We start from the raw sequence: 14,070 nt of genomic DNA, 5'->3' as shown, positions 1-14,070 counted from the left end.
AAAAAAATGAAATGTAAGCCTTTCAAAAAATTGATTTGTAATTTGTATAGCATATTCTCAACTGCAACTACAACTTTATAACATGATCAAAAAGAAAAACAAGATTGATATTTCATCAATTGAATCAAATGCTTTTAACCCAAAAATTTGAGTATTGAAAGATATTAATTAAGGAGAAAATAGTTAATGATATGTCGTGAAAATCAATTCATAGTCCAATATATATAATATGTGAGTCAATAGAAGGTGAAAAGAAAGTAGATGTCGATCGTGTCAACGAGTGCATCATAGAAGATGACGAAAGAATTGGTAATTAAAAATGTTTGAAAATAAATTTCTAAAACTTAGAAATATAATGCATATGAATAAGGTCAAATTCTTTGAGATCTCATGAATTGTGTGAAACGAATGAGTTTTTTTAAAATAAAAATGAAACACATTATCAAACAGATTATTAGATCAAAGTTGGGCTTAACCGTTTGGTCGTATAATCATGAAAAGTTAGATAAAATAGGCACATTGATAACTTAGTCGAGAATTCTCTTATGGCACCATGCACTTGCTTCAATGGGTAAAAAAAGCTTTGCTAAAACGGTTCTAGCAACATGATATTATAGATGTACTTTTACACTAAATAATGTTCATGAAACTCGGTATATTCAAATTTTATATGAAATGATGTTAAAAATTGAATTATTATATTTATGCTCAAATATTTATCTTTTAAATTTAAATGATTATATTTTATGCTTAAATTTTTATTAGTAAAAAAAATTAAACTAAAATCCCGCACAACGCGCGGGTACAAAATCTAGTCTATATATATAATGGGAGAGTTCTCTCTCCATCTAAGGTGTCCACATAAGCATCCATGTCATCACATTTTATTATTTTTGTGGGCTCTACATATGTTATTTATTAAAACAAAAACTAAACTAAATTAATTTACATAAATTAAATATGAAAAAACGAGAAATTACAAAGCATGGACAAATTAACCGAACCGAATGAAACAAACCATTATTTAGGGCATTTATTTACATTATTTGTTTATTTATTTATGAACCGAATTAACAAGTATTAACATTATTTATTTTAAATTAAAATACACTTTAAACATTTATTTAGGGCATATTTATGTTACTTATAATTAATAGAAATTTTAAATAATAAAAATAGAATTATGTAAAATAAATGAAAAGTTAAAATAATAAAAACAAAACTATAAAAATATTATTAGTAGTAGTAATATACTTCTACTTTTAATAGATAAAAATTAAAAATGATCATAATTCAAATCTTTAAATATTTTGATGAGTTTTAGAATGGAAGTAAATTTTAAATACATGGTAGAATAAAAATAAATTTATCTAATTCTGTGTATAAAATTTTAAACAAAAAATAAAATTTAAAGTGAAACATTAGTTTCTAAGAACAATATACTACATATTTTTATTTATTATTAAATTTTCACTTAAAGAAAAATAAAAGATTACTAAACTCAACTTAAATTTATAATTTAAGACGAATGTATTGTAAGAGTCACACTTTATCTTGTGAAATTATAAAAAAAATTCTTGAAAATTTTTAAACATTATCATCCATCTTTAAAAAAATAAATAATCAATGATCATATTATTCATGAGTTCTACACATAATATACATGATCAAAAGGCAAAACAAGATTGATATTTCATCAAATGCTTTTAACCCAAAAATTTGAGTATGAAAGACTATAATTAAGGAGAAAATAATTAATGATTTGTCTTGAAAATCAATTCGTAGTCCAATCTATATATATAATGGGAGAGTTTCTCTCCATCTAAGGTGTCCACATCAGCATTCATGTCATCATAATTTTTTTTTTGTAGGTTCCACATATTTATTTATTAAAACAAAAACATTAAAACTAAACTAATTCACACATTAAATAAAAAAAATAATTGACAAAAATTAAAGAGAAATTGTTAAAAATGCCCCTTTTTCAATACCCCTTTTCAAAAATGCCCCTTTAGAGAGTCCATTTTTAAGTTTGCCCTCTTTTAATTTTTAATGACCATTTTACCCTTATTTGAAACAAAATTAGGTCTACAAAATACAAAATATTTTTTGGCGGGAAAAGTGATCCCGCAATTTTCCTGCCAAAACACTTGTAAAAGCCTTTAAAAAACCTTGTAAAATTTTCCCGTAAAAATTTTTCCCGCCAAAAAATTTTCCCGCCAAAAAAATTTTTGCGGGAAAAGTGATTCCGCAATTTTTTTTTGCGAAATTTTTTTGGCGGGAAAATTTTTGGCGGGAAAAATTTACAAGGTATTTTAAAGGTTTTACAGAGTATTTACAAGTATTTTGTAAGGTTTTACAATGTATTTTAAAAGGTTTTACAAGGTACTTATAAGGTTTTATAAGGTATTTATAACTTGTAAAACCTTATAAAAAACTTGTAAAACCTTATAACTTGTAAAAACCTTATAAAATAGCTTGTAAAATCTTATAATATCTTATAAATACCTTGTAAATACGTTGTAAAACCTTTTAAAATACATTGTAAAACCTTATAAATACCTTGTAAAAAACCTTTAAAATACCTTGTAAATTTTTGTTTAACGCCAAAAAAATTGCGGAATCACTTTTCCCGCAAAAAAAATTTTTTGGCGGGAAAATTTTTTGGCGGGAAAAAGTTTTACGAGAAAATTTTACAAGGTATTTTAAAGGTTTTACAAGTTTTTACAAGAGTTTTGGCGGGAAAAATTGTGGGATCACTTTTCCCGCCAAAAAATATTTTGTATTTTGTAGACCTAATTTTGTTATATTTCCTTATATATTTGTGATATCTTTTATTAAAAGAAGGGTAATTTAGTCATTTTGTACATAAAAAGGGGTATTTTTAAAAATGGACAGCCAAATGGGGTATTTTTGAAAAAGGGTATTAAAAAGGGGGCATTTTTGTGAGTCTCCCAAAATTAAATGAAATATTATGAAAAACGAAAAAAATAAATATACAACTTAAAATATGAAATTTTTGAATAGAGATTAAATATATATAAATTAGATCATTATATTTTAACATATAATGAGTAAATATTTTAAAATAGTTAGAGATACGAAAAAAAAACTTATCATATATTTTAATGGTACAAAATTTATTTTTTAAGAGTTGCCATTATTTAGTAGAGAAAAGGAAATAAGAGTTAAAAATACCAAATTTAAAGATTTTTACTTAAAATAGAAATCAATTCATTTCTGAAAAATAGACATTTAAAATTTGAGTACCGATTAAAAAATAAGAAGAATTTAGAACATATTATTATTTATAATTATAATATAATATAAGTAGTCAAATTAATAAATTTTCTATATTATAAATGTTTTCTAAATAAAAAAGTGAATACCTAAAGAAGAAAAACTAAATATTAATCAGTGTTTTTAGGAAATTCACATCGATTGAGCAATCTAAGGGTGATTTGAAATAAAACAAAAACTATCCTAAACATCACAAATAAAAATAAAATAATCTTATCGAATAATAAAACTGTGTAATAATAATATTTGAGAATGTTATTTGGAAATCTATATATAGTAATGGTAGATTGAAGAGTTTTTCACTAGAAATAAAAATGATTTTGTTTTGTTTTTCAAAATACATATATTTTAAAATTAGAATAATTTTTATGAGTTCGTAAGTGTCACATTTTATAAAAATAAACATTAAAAATACTATCTAAAATCATAATATATGTTAAATTATATATGTAGAAAGAGATTTTTGTATTTTTCAAATGGTCAAGATAAAGTGCAAAATTTCACGTTGAATTTCTATGTTTGTTAATAGGAATGAGTCCATATATGAGATTTGTTTTCTATAAAACAATTTTAGATGCACAAAACATGGTAAAAAAACACCTTATAACAAACATCTCCTCGGATTTCTTTTCTGATGTTCACTTTAATAAAAAGATCATGAAACTTATTAAAAATTTGAGTACGACACTGGTCAAAGATTCTATTGAGGGGGGTTTCAGTCGGGTGCGCTCCCGTCTGTTCATAAATCTTTGAGGCCACTCTTCTTTTTTTCTTTCTTCTTCTTTTGAAAAAAGGTGAGAAACGAGAGACGACGGGGGAAAGAAAAGGCACAAGAAGTAAAGAAAAAACTAGTAAAAGGCAAGGGAACAGATGGATACACAAAGAACAAAGTCTAAAACCAAACCCCGCGCAACGCGCGGGCACACCACCGAGTACAAAGAAAACGTGAGCCAATAGAAGGGGAAAAGAAAGCAGAAGAAGACGAAAAAACAAACTACAATTCCTGGACAAATTAACCGACTCGAATGTAACGAACCGGAAACGGAGCAAAAAGAACCAAACCGAACCGAAAATTTGAAAATATCCGAATGGATACTAAATTCCATAACCGTAAGAACCGGAACCGAATCGGTACCGATCCAAAATATTCCGGGTACCCAAAATATAATTATATATCTAAAAATATTAGTTTTTTATAGACTAAATAATCAAAAATACCTCAAACTATATAAAAATACTAGAAATAACCGAAAAGTATCCAAAATATTCAAAAATAACTAAAATATCCAAAATATCCGAAGCAAAATACTCGAATGTATAGTAAATTTTAAAACTGAAAGAACCGGAACCGAACCGAAACCGAACCAAAATTTCAAAATACCCGAATAGATACTAAACTCTAGAACCAAAATGACCAGAACCGAATGGAACCGAACCGAAGCCGATTGGATAACAAACGTCCAGGACTATAAAACAATCACTTTTAAGAGTTATAATTATTTAGTTGAATTAAAAAATATGAGTTAAGAAAATACCAAATTTAAAGGTCCTAACTAAAAAAAGTACTTCATTTTTAAAAAATACACATTTAGAATTTGAGAATATATTTGTTAAGTTTAAAGTATTAATTCATGATACCAATTAAAAATAAGAAGGAATGGATACATATTATAATTTCTAATTATAAATAGTATAAATAGTTAAATTAATAAATTTGTATATATTATTAATGTTTTCTCAATTAAAAAGTGAACATTTTTTATATAAAAAAATGAATACCTAAGAAAGAAAAACTAATTATTAATCAGTGTTTAGAAAATTAACATAGATTGAGAAAAATGAAGCTGATTTGAAACAAAACAAAAAACTATCCTAAACATCACAAATAAAAATAAAATAATCTACTCGAATAATAAAACTTTCTAATAATAATATTTGAGAATGCTATTTAGAAACTAAAAATAACAATGATTTTGTTATAAAAAATAAACGTATTTAAAAACTAGAATAATTTTTATGATTTCTTAATTTACATATTTTAGAAAAGAGAATTTTGTATTTTTCAAACAGTCAAGATAAAGTGAAAAAATTTGATATTAAAATCCGATGTTTGTGAATATATAAGAATGAGTTTATATATGTAATATGTTTTTTATAAAACAATTTTACATGCACCAAAACATGGCTAAAGAAACCTTATGACAAAATATTTTCTCAGATTTTCTGATGGTTACTTTAGTAAAAAGATCATGCAACGTTTAAAATAGAATTGAGTATTCAAAGATAGGAAGGAGAAAAGATATACAATCTATCTTGAGAACTAATTCACAATTGAGTATATTCTATGTGAGACAATATAAGGTGAAAAAAGAGTCGATGTCGGAAGACGATGAGTATATCATAGAAGATAACGAGAAAAATTGTAGTGTAAAGTGAGAGAATGTTTTTACTACTTTGGAATGATAATGCACTGAATAAAGTAAAATTGGAAGAAAACAAATAAAGTAAAATTGGAAGAAAAAAAATAAAGTAAAAAAGTAAAATTTAATTGATTAGATTTATATTCAAAGATTCGCATTGATAAAAAAAAATTAAAACTAAAATCCCGCGCAACGCGCGGGTACATAATATAAGTATATATAGAGGCTAACTTATGTTTAACCTAATTAGAATAGGAAATATGTAAACATGAATAAGTAAATATTCTAAATCTCTTAATCTTTATCACAATAAGATATCTAAAATATTCTTCGACTTCGGCTTCACGGGCTTCGCAGACTTGATGATTCACATACTTGGTCCGCAAGATATGTCTTGCTTCCCAAGTTACCTCAATAACCTCGTTCTTCTCTAACCTTACACATTTTCTCCCATGCTATCCCATAGTGACCACGATTTCTCCCATTGGAACTCTACCGGTAATTTGAAATAGCAATTGTTAACTTGGAGGTTAACTCTGCTTGGCAATAAGATACAATATATATAGAGGTTAACATTTGTATTTACAATATATTTCAAGTATTGTTTATTACTTTATTATAATTTTCACATTCAAATATGTGTACCATATTGCATATTGTTTTTTCTTTTCATCTTTCACACATTATCATGCAAAATTTATTCCACCCAACTGTAATTTTTTTTTGTCATCTGATTTTTACTATTAAAGTTTGTTGTGGAATCAAACAAAGAATTCAATGACCCAAACAAAGGAAACTAAGCCAGTAAAAGAGTAAAAAAATTTAGAAACACCGCCAGAACACACATGATTTTCCGAAATGTATTCCTAATGCAAAAAAAAAACGATAGACACTAAAATTACAAAACATAAATTTTAAAACCAAAATCGAAAAAGATTGAAATCTTAAAGTAACAACATAAGCAAAATGGTTTAAACCTGGAAAAAAAAAAACTAACCTTTTACATAACAAAACATCCCCAATTTACAAAGAACCTACGAACGAGATTTACCAAAAATGTCTACCACTAACCTAACGATAACATCTACTTCCCCCTATTAAGCCGATGATAACCGTTCTCTCAAAACCAAGAATCAAAGAAATCTTAAACATACTTCCAGATGCACGGTGAGAACGACTGATGCCCATTAACACCTAACTAGATATTAAATTCGCATTTTTTACTAAATAAAAAGCTTAAACCAAAGAGAAAGTAAAATGAAATTAGAAGCTATTAGGTCCCCACACGTGACTAAATTAGTAGGTGTGAACTATGAGGAGAGGATCAGCTTTTCTTTTGTTCCCTTTTCTCGTCTCAGCTTCCTTGTTGTCAACTTCTCGAAGCCTTTGATTGATTACAACTTCTACCTTCATTCTCATGCCCATTTATTGTTTAATTTAATAGTCAGTCTCGTCGAATCTTCAACGATTCTCTTCAATTTTTAAAAGCTTTTGGTCAAATCAAATGTATGCAAAGTCAGATCAAAACCTCTTCTTCTTCTTCTTCTTCTTAGTTCTTATATACTTCCTCTACAAAATCTCTTTTTACTTCCATCTTCTCTGCTCAAGACCTTTCTTCACCATTACCATTTTCCCGGTAACTCTCTCTTTCTCTTGTGTGTGAAAGAAAGTTTAAAGCTTTGATCGTAAAAATCGGTGCTTTATTCTTATAGTTAAAGAGATTTTTGTGGGTCTGCTTTTATTTCTCAATAAATTCAATGAAGAAAACGATGTTTCATAATAAAGTTTTGATTTTTTTTTTGTTTGATCCGAGTTATTATTGTGGGATCGTTTTGGTACCAAAGTTTTAAAGTTTCTTTATGTATATGTTTTGGTAAAGTTGTCTTCTTTTTCTCTCTCTCTTTTGGTGGAAAACCCAGATTGGAGTTGTTGAATTATATGCTAGTGTTTGATTTTTGTAACCCTTTTGAAAAATATTGATTTGAGGTTCTAAAGTCTTGACCTTTATGACATACCTTGAAGTGACTTTATTCAACTCGAGAAGCCACATTTGTTAGTTCTTGATGAGCTTGGTTCTTTTTATGCTGATAGGCTTCTTGTTTGTGTTGTGTTGTTTGCAGTTCTTTGCTTCTGATTGAATCTAGATATTGATTTAAGCTATGGATGTCAACCGGAAAGCTCACCCGGATTGTCGATATTCTTCGAATCCTTTCCATGAATGTGCTTCAGATTGTTTAGAGAAGATCTCTCAAGGCCGTGGAAATAAGCATTCAAAGAAGCAAGGTACTTTCACTATGTTTGATCCGTTAATCTCTGAGTATGCTTCTGTTGTGATGGATAAAATCTGTCTTTGTCTTTCTTTGTGTATTGCTTCAAGGATAATTCTTGGAGGGTTGTTTGTAATTTGATCAAGGCTTTAGCTTTCAATGGATCTGCAAAGTTGTTTTCCTTTCTTTTCTCATTCTTGATTTGTTTATTACAGGTGCAAAGATTCTTAGCCTCCCTGGGAGTTTTGGTAAGAAAAAGACGGAGTCACAGCCACTGTCACCTCTGAGTACAAGGAACTATCAGAACGGTGCTGCTAATTCCCCAAAGATTCATCAATCAAGACCTTCACCAGTAGCTGTCAAGAAGACGACGGTTCCAGAAGCGAACAAATCGTTCCCCTCTCTATCACCTGATGAAATCTCTATTGACATCAACGGTCAGCATGATTCGTTCAACCATAAGGCAGAGAAGCCATCAAGAACTGTTCCTCTATCCCCAAACAGAATGGTATTTCTTAATTACCCTCTCTCACTTAACATCTACGTAGGTGTTAGAGACCCGTAGAGTCTTGGTTTTTATGTATGATCTTCAAGCAGAGAGTGTGATCTTAAAATGTTCTGTTTTGTTTCATTATTGTTCAGGCTGATGGTGGCAAACCTGTATCACCACGACCTCGAGGGCATGACCACAGTGGCAAGAATGAAACAGCCAGTGAGATTAGTGTGTTTAATGTTGTAAGCCCTCCAAGGTCATGCGCCAATGATGATGATGATGATGATGAAAACAATGATTATGAGGAGGGAGTGGAGCTAGACCTTATATCAGTAATGTCGGACTCGTGTGTTTCTGTTGGAAAATACCGTGTGAACTCAAGTGTTTCCACAATCTTACAGTCAATCATCGACAAACACGGAGACATAGCTGCAAACTGCAAGCTAGAATCAGCATCAATGCGATCCCGATACCTAGAGTGCCTATGCTCATTGATGCAAGAACTTGGATCAACTCCGGTCGGGCAGTTGACCGAACTAAAAGTAAAAGAGGTGGTCGCGGTTCTCAAGGATTTGGAGTCTGTGAACATCGATGTTGGCTGGATGCGTTCGGTTCTTGAGGAGTTTGCTCAGTATCAAGAGAACACAGACTCAGAGAAAGAGAGGCAAGAAGGATTGGTGAGGTTTAAGAAACAAGAAATGGAGATTCAAGAAGCTGATTTGGCTCGGATTGAGAAGGAAGTAGCGGAAGCGAGGTTGAGGGTCGAGGAGATGAAAGCAGAGCTGGCTGAGCTCGAGACAGAGCGGTTGCGGATGGAGGAGATGGGATTTAAGGTCGAGAAATATAAAGGGAAGTCATTTCTTGATGAACTTCTGTGATGTTTGTTAATATAAGTAAAAAAAAGCCTAATACTGAAGATTATTAATACTAATGTTTAGTTTATGTAAAACCTGATCTGAGTCATTAAGGTGAATTATTCACCAAGAGTATTATTTTCTTGTTTAATTATTTTTGGTGAGAATAAATTACTTTGTTCTTTTTATGTATTTCTTCTTACATCAATAAATTACTTTGTTTTTATTCACATGTCTTGTATTATTTCTGCTATTTAATACAATGCTAATATTTACAAGTAGGTATATGAATTATTGTACCATATGTTTTCTAAAGAAATTGAGAGTTTGGACTGGAATCTCATTTACCATCTTTTTGTTTATTCAATTTGGGTTTGAAATCATTATACACATTTTAAATCATTATTCCTCAAAGTAAAGTCAGTATGTTTACCATTAAATGTTTTTGGGGATTTAAGTAACAAGATTTTAGTCAATTCGATATTATTTTTTATAATATATAAAATGTCAAATTTTGTCACTTCCAACTATTTTATCACAGGATTTTTCTTTTTGGCGAAGAATCAACGTACGTGGGAATAATCACTAGTTATATCTCAAAGTAAAGTCAGTATGTTTACCACTAAACGTATGTGTGTATTCCATAATGCAATCTTGTGCTAATCAAAGAAACACAGCAAGTAAACTTTGAGCATAATCAGCTTCTTCTTTTCTTCACTAGCATTTCAGCTTTCTACATTTTTTAATTATTGAAAATTTGAATAAATAACTTCTTGTAAAAACTTATATGATTAAATAACCTCTTTTCATATTATATTTTCAATAACAAAATAGCAAATTTGATCTATTTTGGACTTTTTTTTTGTCCATAAACAAAAACAATTCTCTCTTTCATTCTTTTGTTTCATAAGTTCTTTCTCTTGATGATGATCTCCCACATCAAGATACCACAGGTCTGATTCAGTTATACAATAAAGAGCTTGAGGATGGGCTCTCAACCCATTAAATATCAAACCATTTTTCTACTATCTGATATTTATACATGGAAAAAATTACATTCTTAACTTTCAAAATGTCACTGGGTAACGCTTTAAATCTCGAAAGAATTTCACTAACACTATAAACCACCATAATAATTTTACTAACACTTTGTACCTCTAAACTAACTTTTTTGTTTGTATCGTCATAAAAATGACGGAACAATTAATTTCTGTATGTTTAATATAAATTTATTTAATTTAATTTAAATCTAAATTAATTTTATTATTTATTACAATTAATAAAAATCTTTTTTAAAAAAAACTTCATCTTCTTTGTTTATTCACCGTCTGACCATGAAATTTCTTGATAAACCTCTGAAACTAGAGACTGAAGCACAAGAGAAGTTTAAAGTAGAAGAATAGAAATCAAATAATGTCGAATCTAAGGTACAAGAAAAGTTTAAATTAGAATAACAAAAAACAAGGAATATCAAAGCTTAGCCGAAAAATAAAACATTATCCATATCGGAGAATCAATTGAGAGATTGATCCAGAAGCGTTTTCGGTTTTCACTCTCTCCGGTGGATATAGTGAACTTAATAAAAAATTTGCACTTTTTTTATTAATCGTAAAATTATAATAAATAATAAAATAAATTTAAATTTAAATTTAATGTTCTATCATCTTTTATGGCGGTGCAAACATGAAAGCTAGTTTGGAGGTTTAAAGTGTTAGTAAAATTATCTTGGTGGTTTATGATGTTAGTGGAATTCTTTCGAAGTTTAAAGTGCTACCGGTAATATTTTGAAGGTTAAAAATATGATTTTTCTTTTATACATGTGTATATGAATTCCTAATTAATTACACTAGATTTACTCGACGAGAGTTGCGCGGGATATCAAATTAAACCGGCCACAATACAAAATGTTAAAAATAATCATAATCATTTAAATTTCAAAACTATATAAATTCATAACAATATACAACATAGAAATTATCAAAAATATTTGGTATGTACCACGTATTAACAAAAGTAATATAAGATGACTCGGACTCAAGTAGCCATCCATGAACTTTTGTCAAAAAGAGACTTTATTCCATAAACAGATCTTATAAGTATATTTGTCTCGAAGTTTTGACCTAATCTTACCCCAAACTAAAAGTAAATTTACTGAATTTGAACATCAATTTATGAAAATGTATAAACGTAATATTCATGCCGCTTCAATAAGTTTGAAGAGCACAATTTACCTATTGAAGCAAGACAATCATGCATTAAGAAAAGTTTTAACTAAATCATGAATGTCCTTATCTTATCTATCATACAACGCTTAATCATATGCCTCAACGGTTTAATCCGATGTTGAATATGATAGTCTGATTTACTAAACCAAACTATCTGATAGTATATACATATATTGAATGAATTTACTTTAGTCATGTATATACATATATCCGATGTTTCAAACATTGGTCAATTTCTCTTCAAACATTTTTTCTCTATCAGTTTTTCGTCATCTTCTATGATGCACTTGTTCGTCTCCCAATTTCTACTCATTTTTTATCTTCTATGCTCACCTACATATAATAAAACTTTGAATTCATTCTTAACTCAAAACTAATTTCTCATTTTCATATTCTTAGTCTATTTTCTCTTACTAATTATATGATTTTCATGCTTCAGCGTAATATAATTTTACGGAAGATATATATGTGAAAATTTTCTCAACACTTATTTATAATTTTACCTATATGTAAATATTTTTACCTTTTTTTATTTAGAAAGCAAATAATAATATAGATATAATTGTATTATTTTTATTGTTAAATTTTATTACATTTTAATATTAAGATACAATTAATCTTTCTTTTTTTTTCGTCAATGTGAATTTATACTTTTACTCTCTTGAAATATAATTTCCAAGTTTAAACATGAATTATTTCTTCTACGTTAAAAAACTTATACTATCATACATTTACTATAACATTTAACCATTTATTTTTTTTATCTAAACAATAATATTATCTTAAATAGATTACTTCTACTTTATTATCATCTTTTTAAGTTAATGTTTTCAGGAAATATGAATATCTTCTTGTTACTACAAAAATAACTCTTATACCCTTCCATTTCAATTCAATTCTCTTATTCATCCTAAATTATATTTAAGGTTTCCTTATCGATAGTTTTTAAACTTTTTATTTTTTTATTTTTAATAAGTTATTATTTTTTTGTTATTTGTTTGTCCATCTTAAATAACATTGGTATTACTATGAAATTTTATTTATTATTTTTTATTTCTTAATTATATATTTAGGGATTATGTTTATTTTAAGTTATATATTAAGAAAAATTTAATTTTAAGTGTTTTATATGTATATGTGTTACACTTGTGTTGTTAATATTCAAGTAATCTTTATTTAAAATTGTGCATTAATTGAAGATTACTTCTTAGATAATTATATGTAATTAACTATAAAATTAAATATTTTGAAATAATTATTGGTGGGATCCATCATATTAATTTGGTGATGATGTAGAGACCCTAAGAGGAGAGAAAACTCTCCCATTATATATATATATATATATATATAGAGAGAGAGAGAGAGAGAGAGAGAGAGAGATTTTTAATAAGTTATTAATTTTTTGTTATTTGTTTGTCCATATATATATATATATAGATTTTTAATAAGTTATTAATTTTTTGTTATTTGTTTGTCCATATTTAATAACATTGGTATTACTATGAAATTTTCATTATTATTTTTTTATTTCTTAATTATATATTTAGGGATTATGTTTATTTTAAGTTATATATTATGAAAATTTTAATTTTAAGTGTTTTATATGTATATATGTTACACTTGTGTTATTATTATTTAGGTAATCTTTATTTAAAATTTAGCATTAATTGAAGATTACTTCTTAGATAATTATATGTAATCTATATATACATTTTTGGATGACTTTTAGCAAATAAATCCTGGAGTTGGAATGTATTTACAAAGAATGTCATTGGTTGGGTGGGTTTTTTTAAAAAAAACGAGTGACCCGGTTTCAATTTCGGATATTTCCGAAATTTCCTCTTACAACATTAAATCAAAATCGACATTAATTAGTTTGTAAATCTCGATTATTAGTTGTGAATCCCAACTGAACTCCCTCAAAAATATTCCTAATAGCGAACGTGATCTTGAAAATATTGGGCATAGAAACTAATAAGTACACTAACATTCTTTCTTAGTAGCATATTCCTTATCTAAATACTAAATCTTTTATTTTAATTCTAATCAAAATACATGTAATCTAAATTCAATCAAGATTTTCTCCATTTGCTAGCTATAGAGATCGAGAAAATAAAGGATATAATAAATAATTACTACACTAACACTCCTTATTAGTAGCATATTCCTTATCTAAATAGTAAATCATTTGTATTACTTAATATAATTGATATTTCGGAGATTTTATGCTTGCTTACCAATTTTCTCTAGATTCGCAATCACACCTAACCTTGACATCAAGTATCTCTATATATAGCCTGTCAATGAATGTAGAAAAGTCATCAGAGTATACGCAATTTGCGTTTACCAATCCACAAATCATCAGATCTCTATAAAGGATGACAAGAGCCGTCGATGACTTGAAGCTCTCCAGCGGGTAAACATGGCAACAGAGCAGCTTCCAAAGCCGTTACGCAAGCCATAATGTCCTCTATTTCATCAGTCTGATTGATCGACGACATCTCCGGTGCT

At 28.0% G+C, this 14,070-nt stretch overlaps 1 protein-coding gene across 3 annotated transcripts; it reads left to right on the top strand.

Annotated features, from left to right (window-relative positions):
* The first annotated feature begins 7,019 nt into the window (after positions 1-7,019).
* LOC9322151 lies at positions 7,020-9,522 on the top strand. 3 transcript variants are annotated; one of them, XM_021032464.1, is made up of 4 exons: positions 7,020-7,356; positions 7,841-8,003; positions 8,203-8,495; positions 8,630-9,522. In XM_021032464.1, the coding sequence occupies exons 2-4, from the start codon at positions 7,880-7,882 to the stop codon at positions 9,356-9,358; spliced, it is 1,146 nt and encodes a 381-aa protein (XP_020888123.1). In that variant the 5' UTR covers positions 7,020-7,356; positions 7,841-7,879; the 3' UTR covers positions 9,359-9,522. The 3 variants fall into 3 exon arrangements, with proteins under 3 accessions (XP_020888123.1, XP_020888124.1, XP_020888122.1); XM_021032465.1 differs by lacking the exon at positions 7,020-7,356 and adding an exon at positions 7,607-7,706; XM_021032463.1 differs by lacking the exon at positions 7,020-7,356 and having other exon boundaries at positions 7,608-8,003.
* Positions 9,523-14,070: the final 4,548 nt, after the last annotated feature.

Source organism: Arabidopsis lyrata (assembly GCF_000004255.2).
Source record: "Arabidopsis lyrata subsp. lyrata unplaced genomic scaffold ARALYscaffold_3, whole genome shotgun sequence".
Taxonomy (NCBI): Eukaryota; Viridiplantae; Streptophyta; class Magnoliopsida; order Brassicales; family Brassicaceae; genus Arabidopsis; species Arabidopsis lyrata.
This window is presented reverse-complemented; position numbering and strand designations above follow the sequence as displayed.

Excerpts from the sequence above, each read along its gene's own strand:
- LOC9322151 (XM_021032464.1), top strand. The coding sequence starts at position 7,880 with ATGGATGTCAACCGGAAAGCTCACCCGGATTGTCGATATTCTTCGAAT. Across the intron at positions 8,004-8,202 it reads TAAGCATTCAAAGAAGCAAG|GTGCAAAGATTCTTAGCCTC; the intron begins GTACTTTCACTA and ends TGTTTATTACAG. Across the intron at positions 8,496-8,629 it reads CTCTATCCCCAAACAGAATG|GCTGATGGTGGCAAACCTGT; the intron begins GTATTTCTTAAT and ends ATTATTGTTCAG.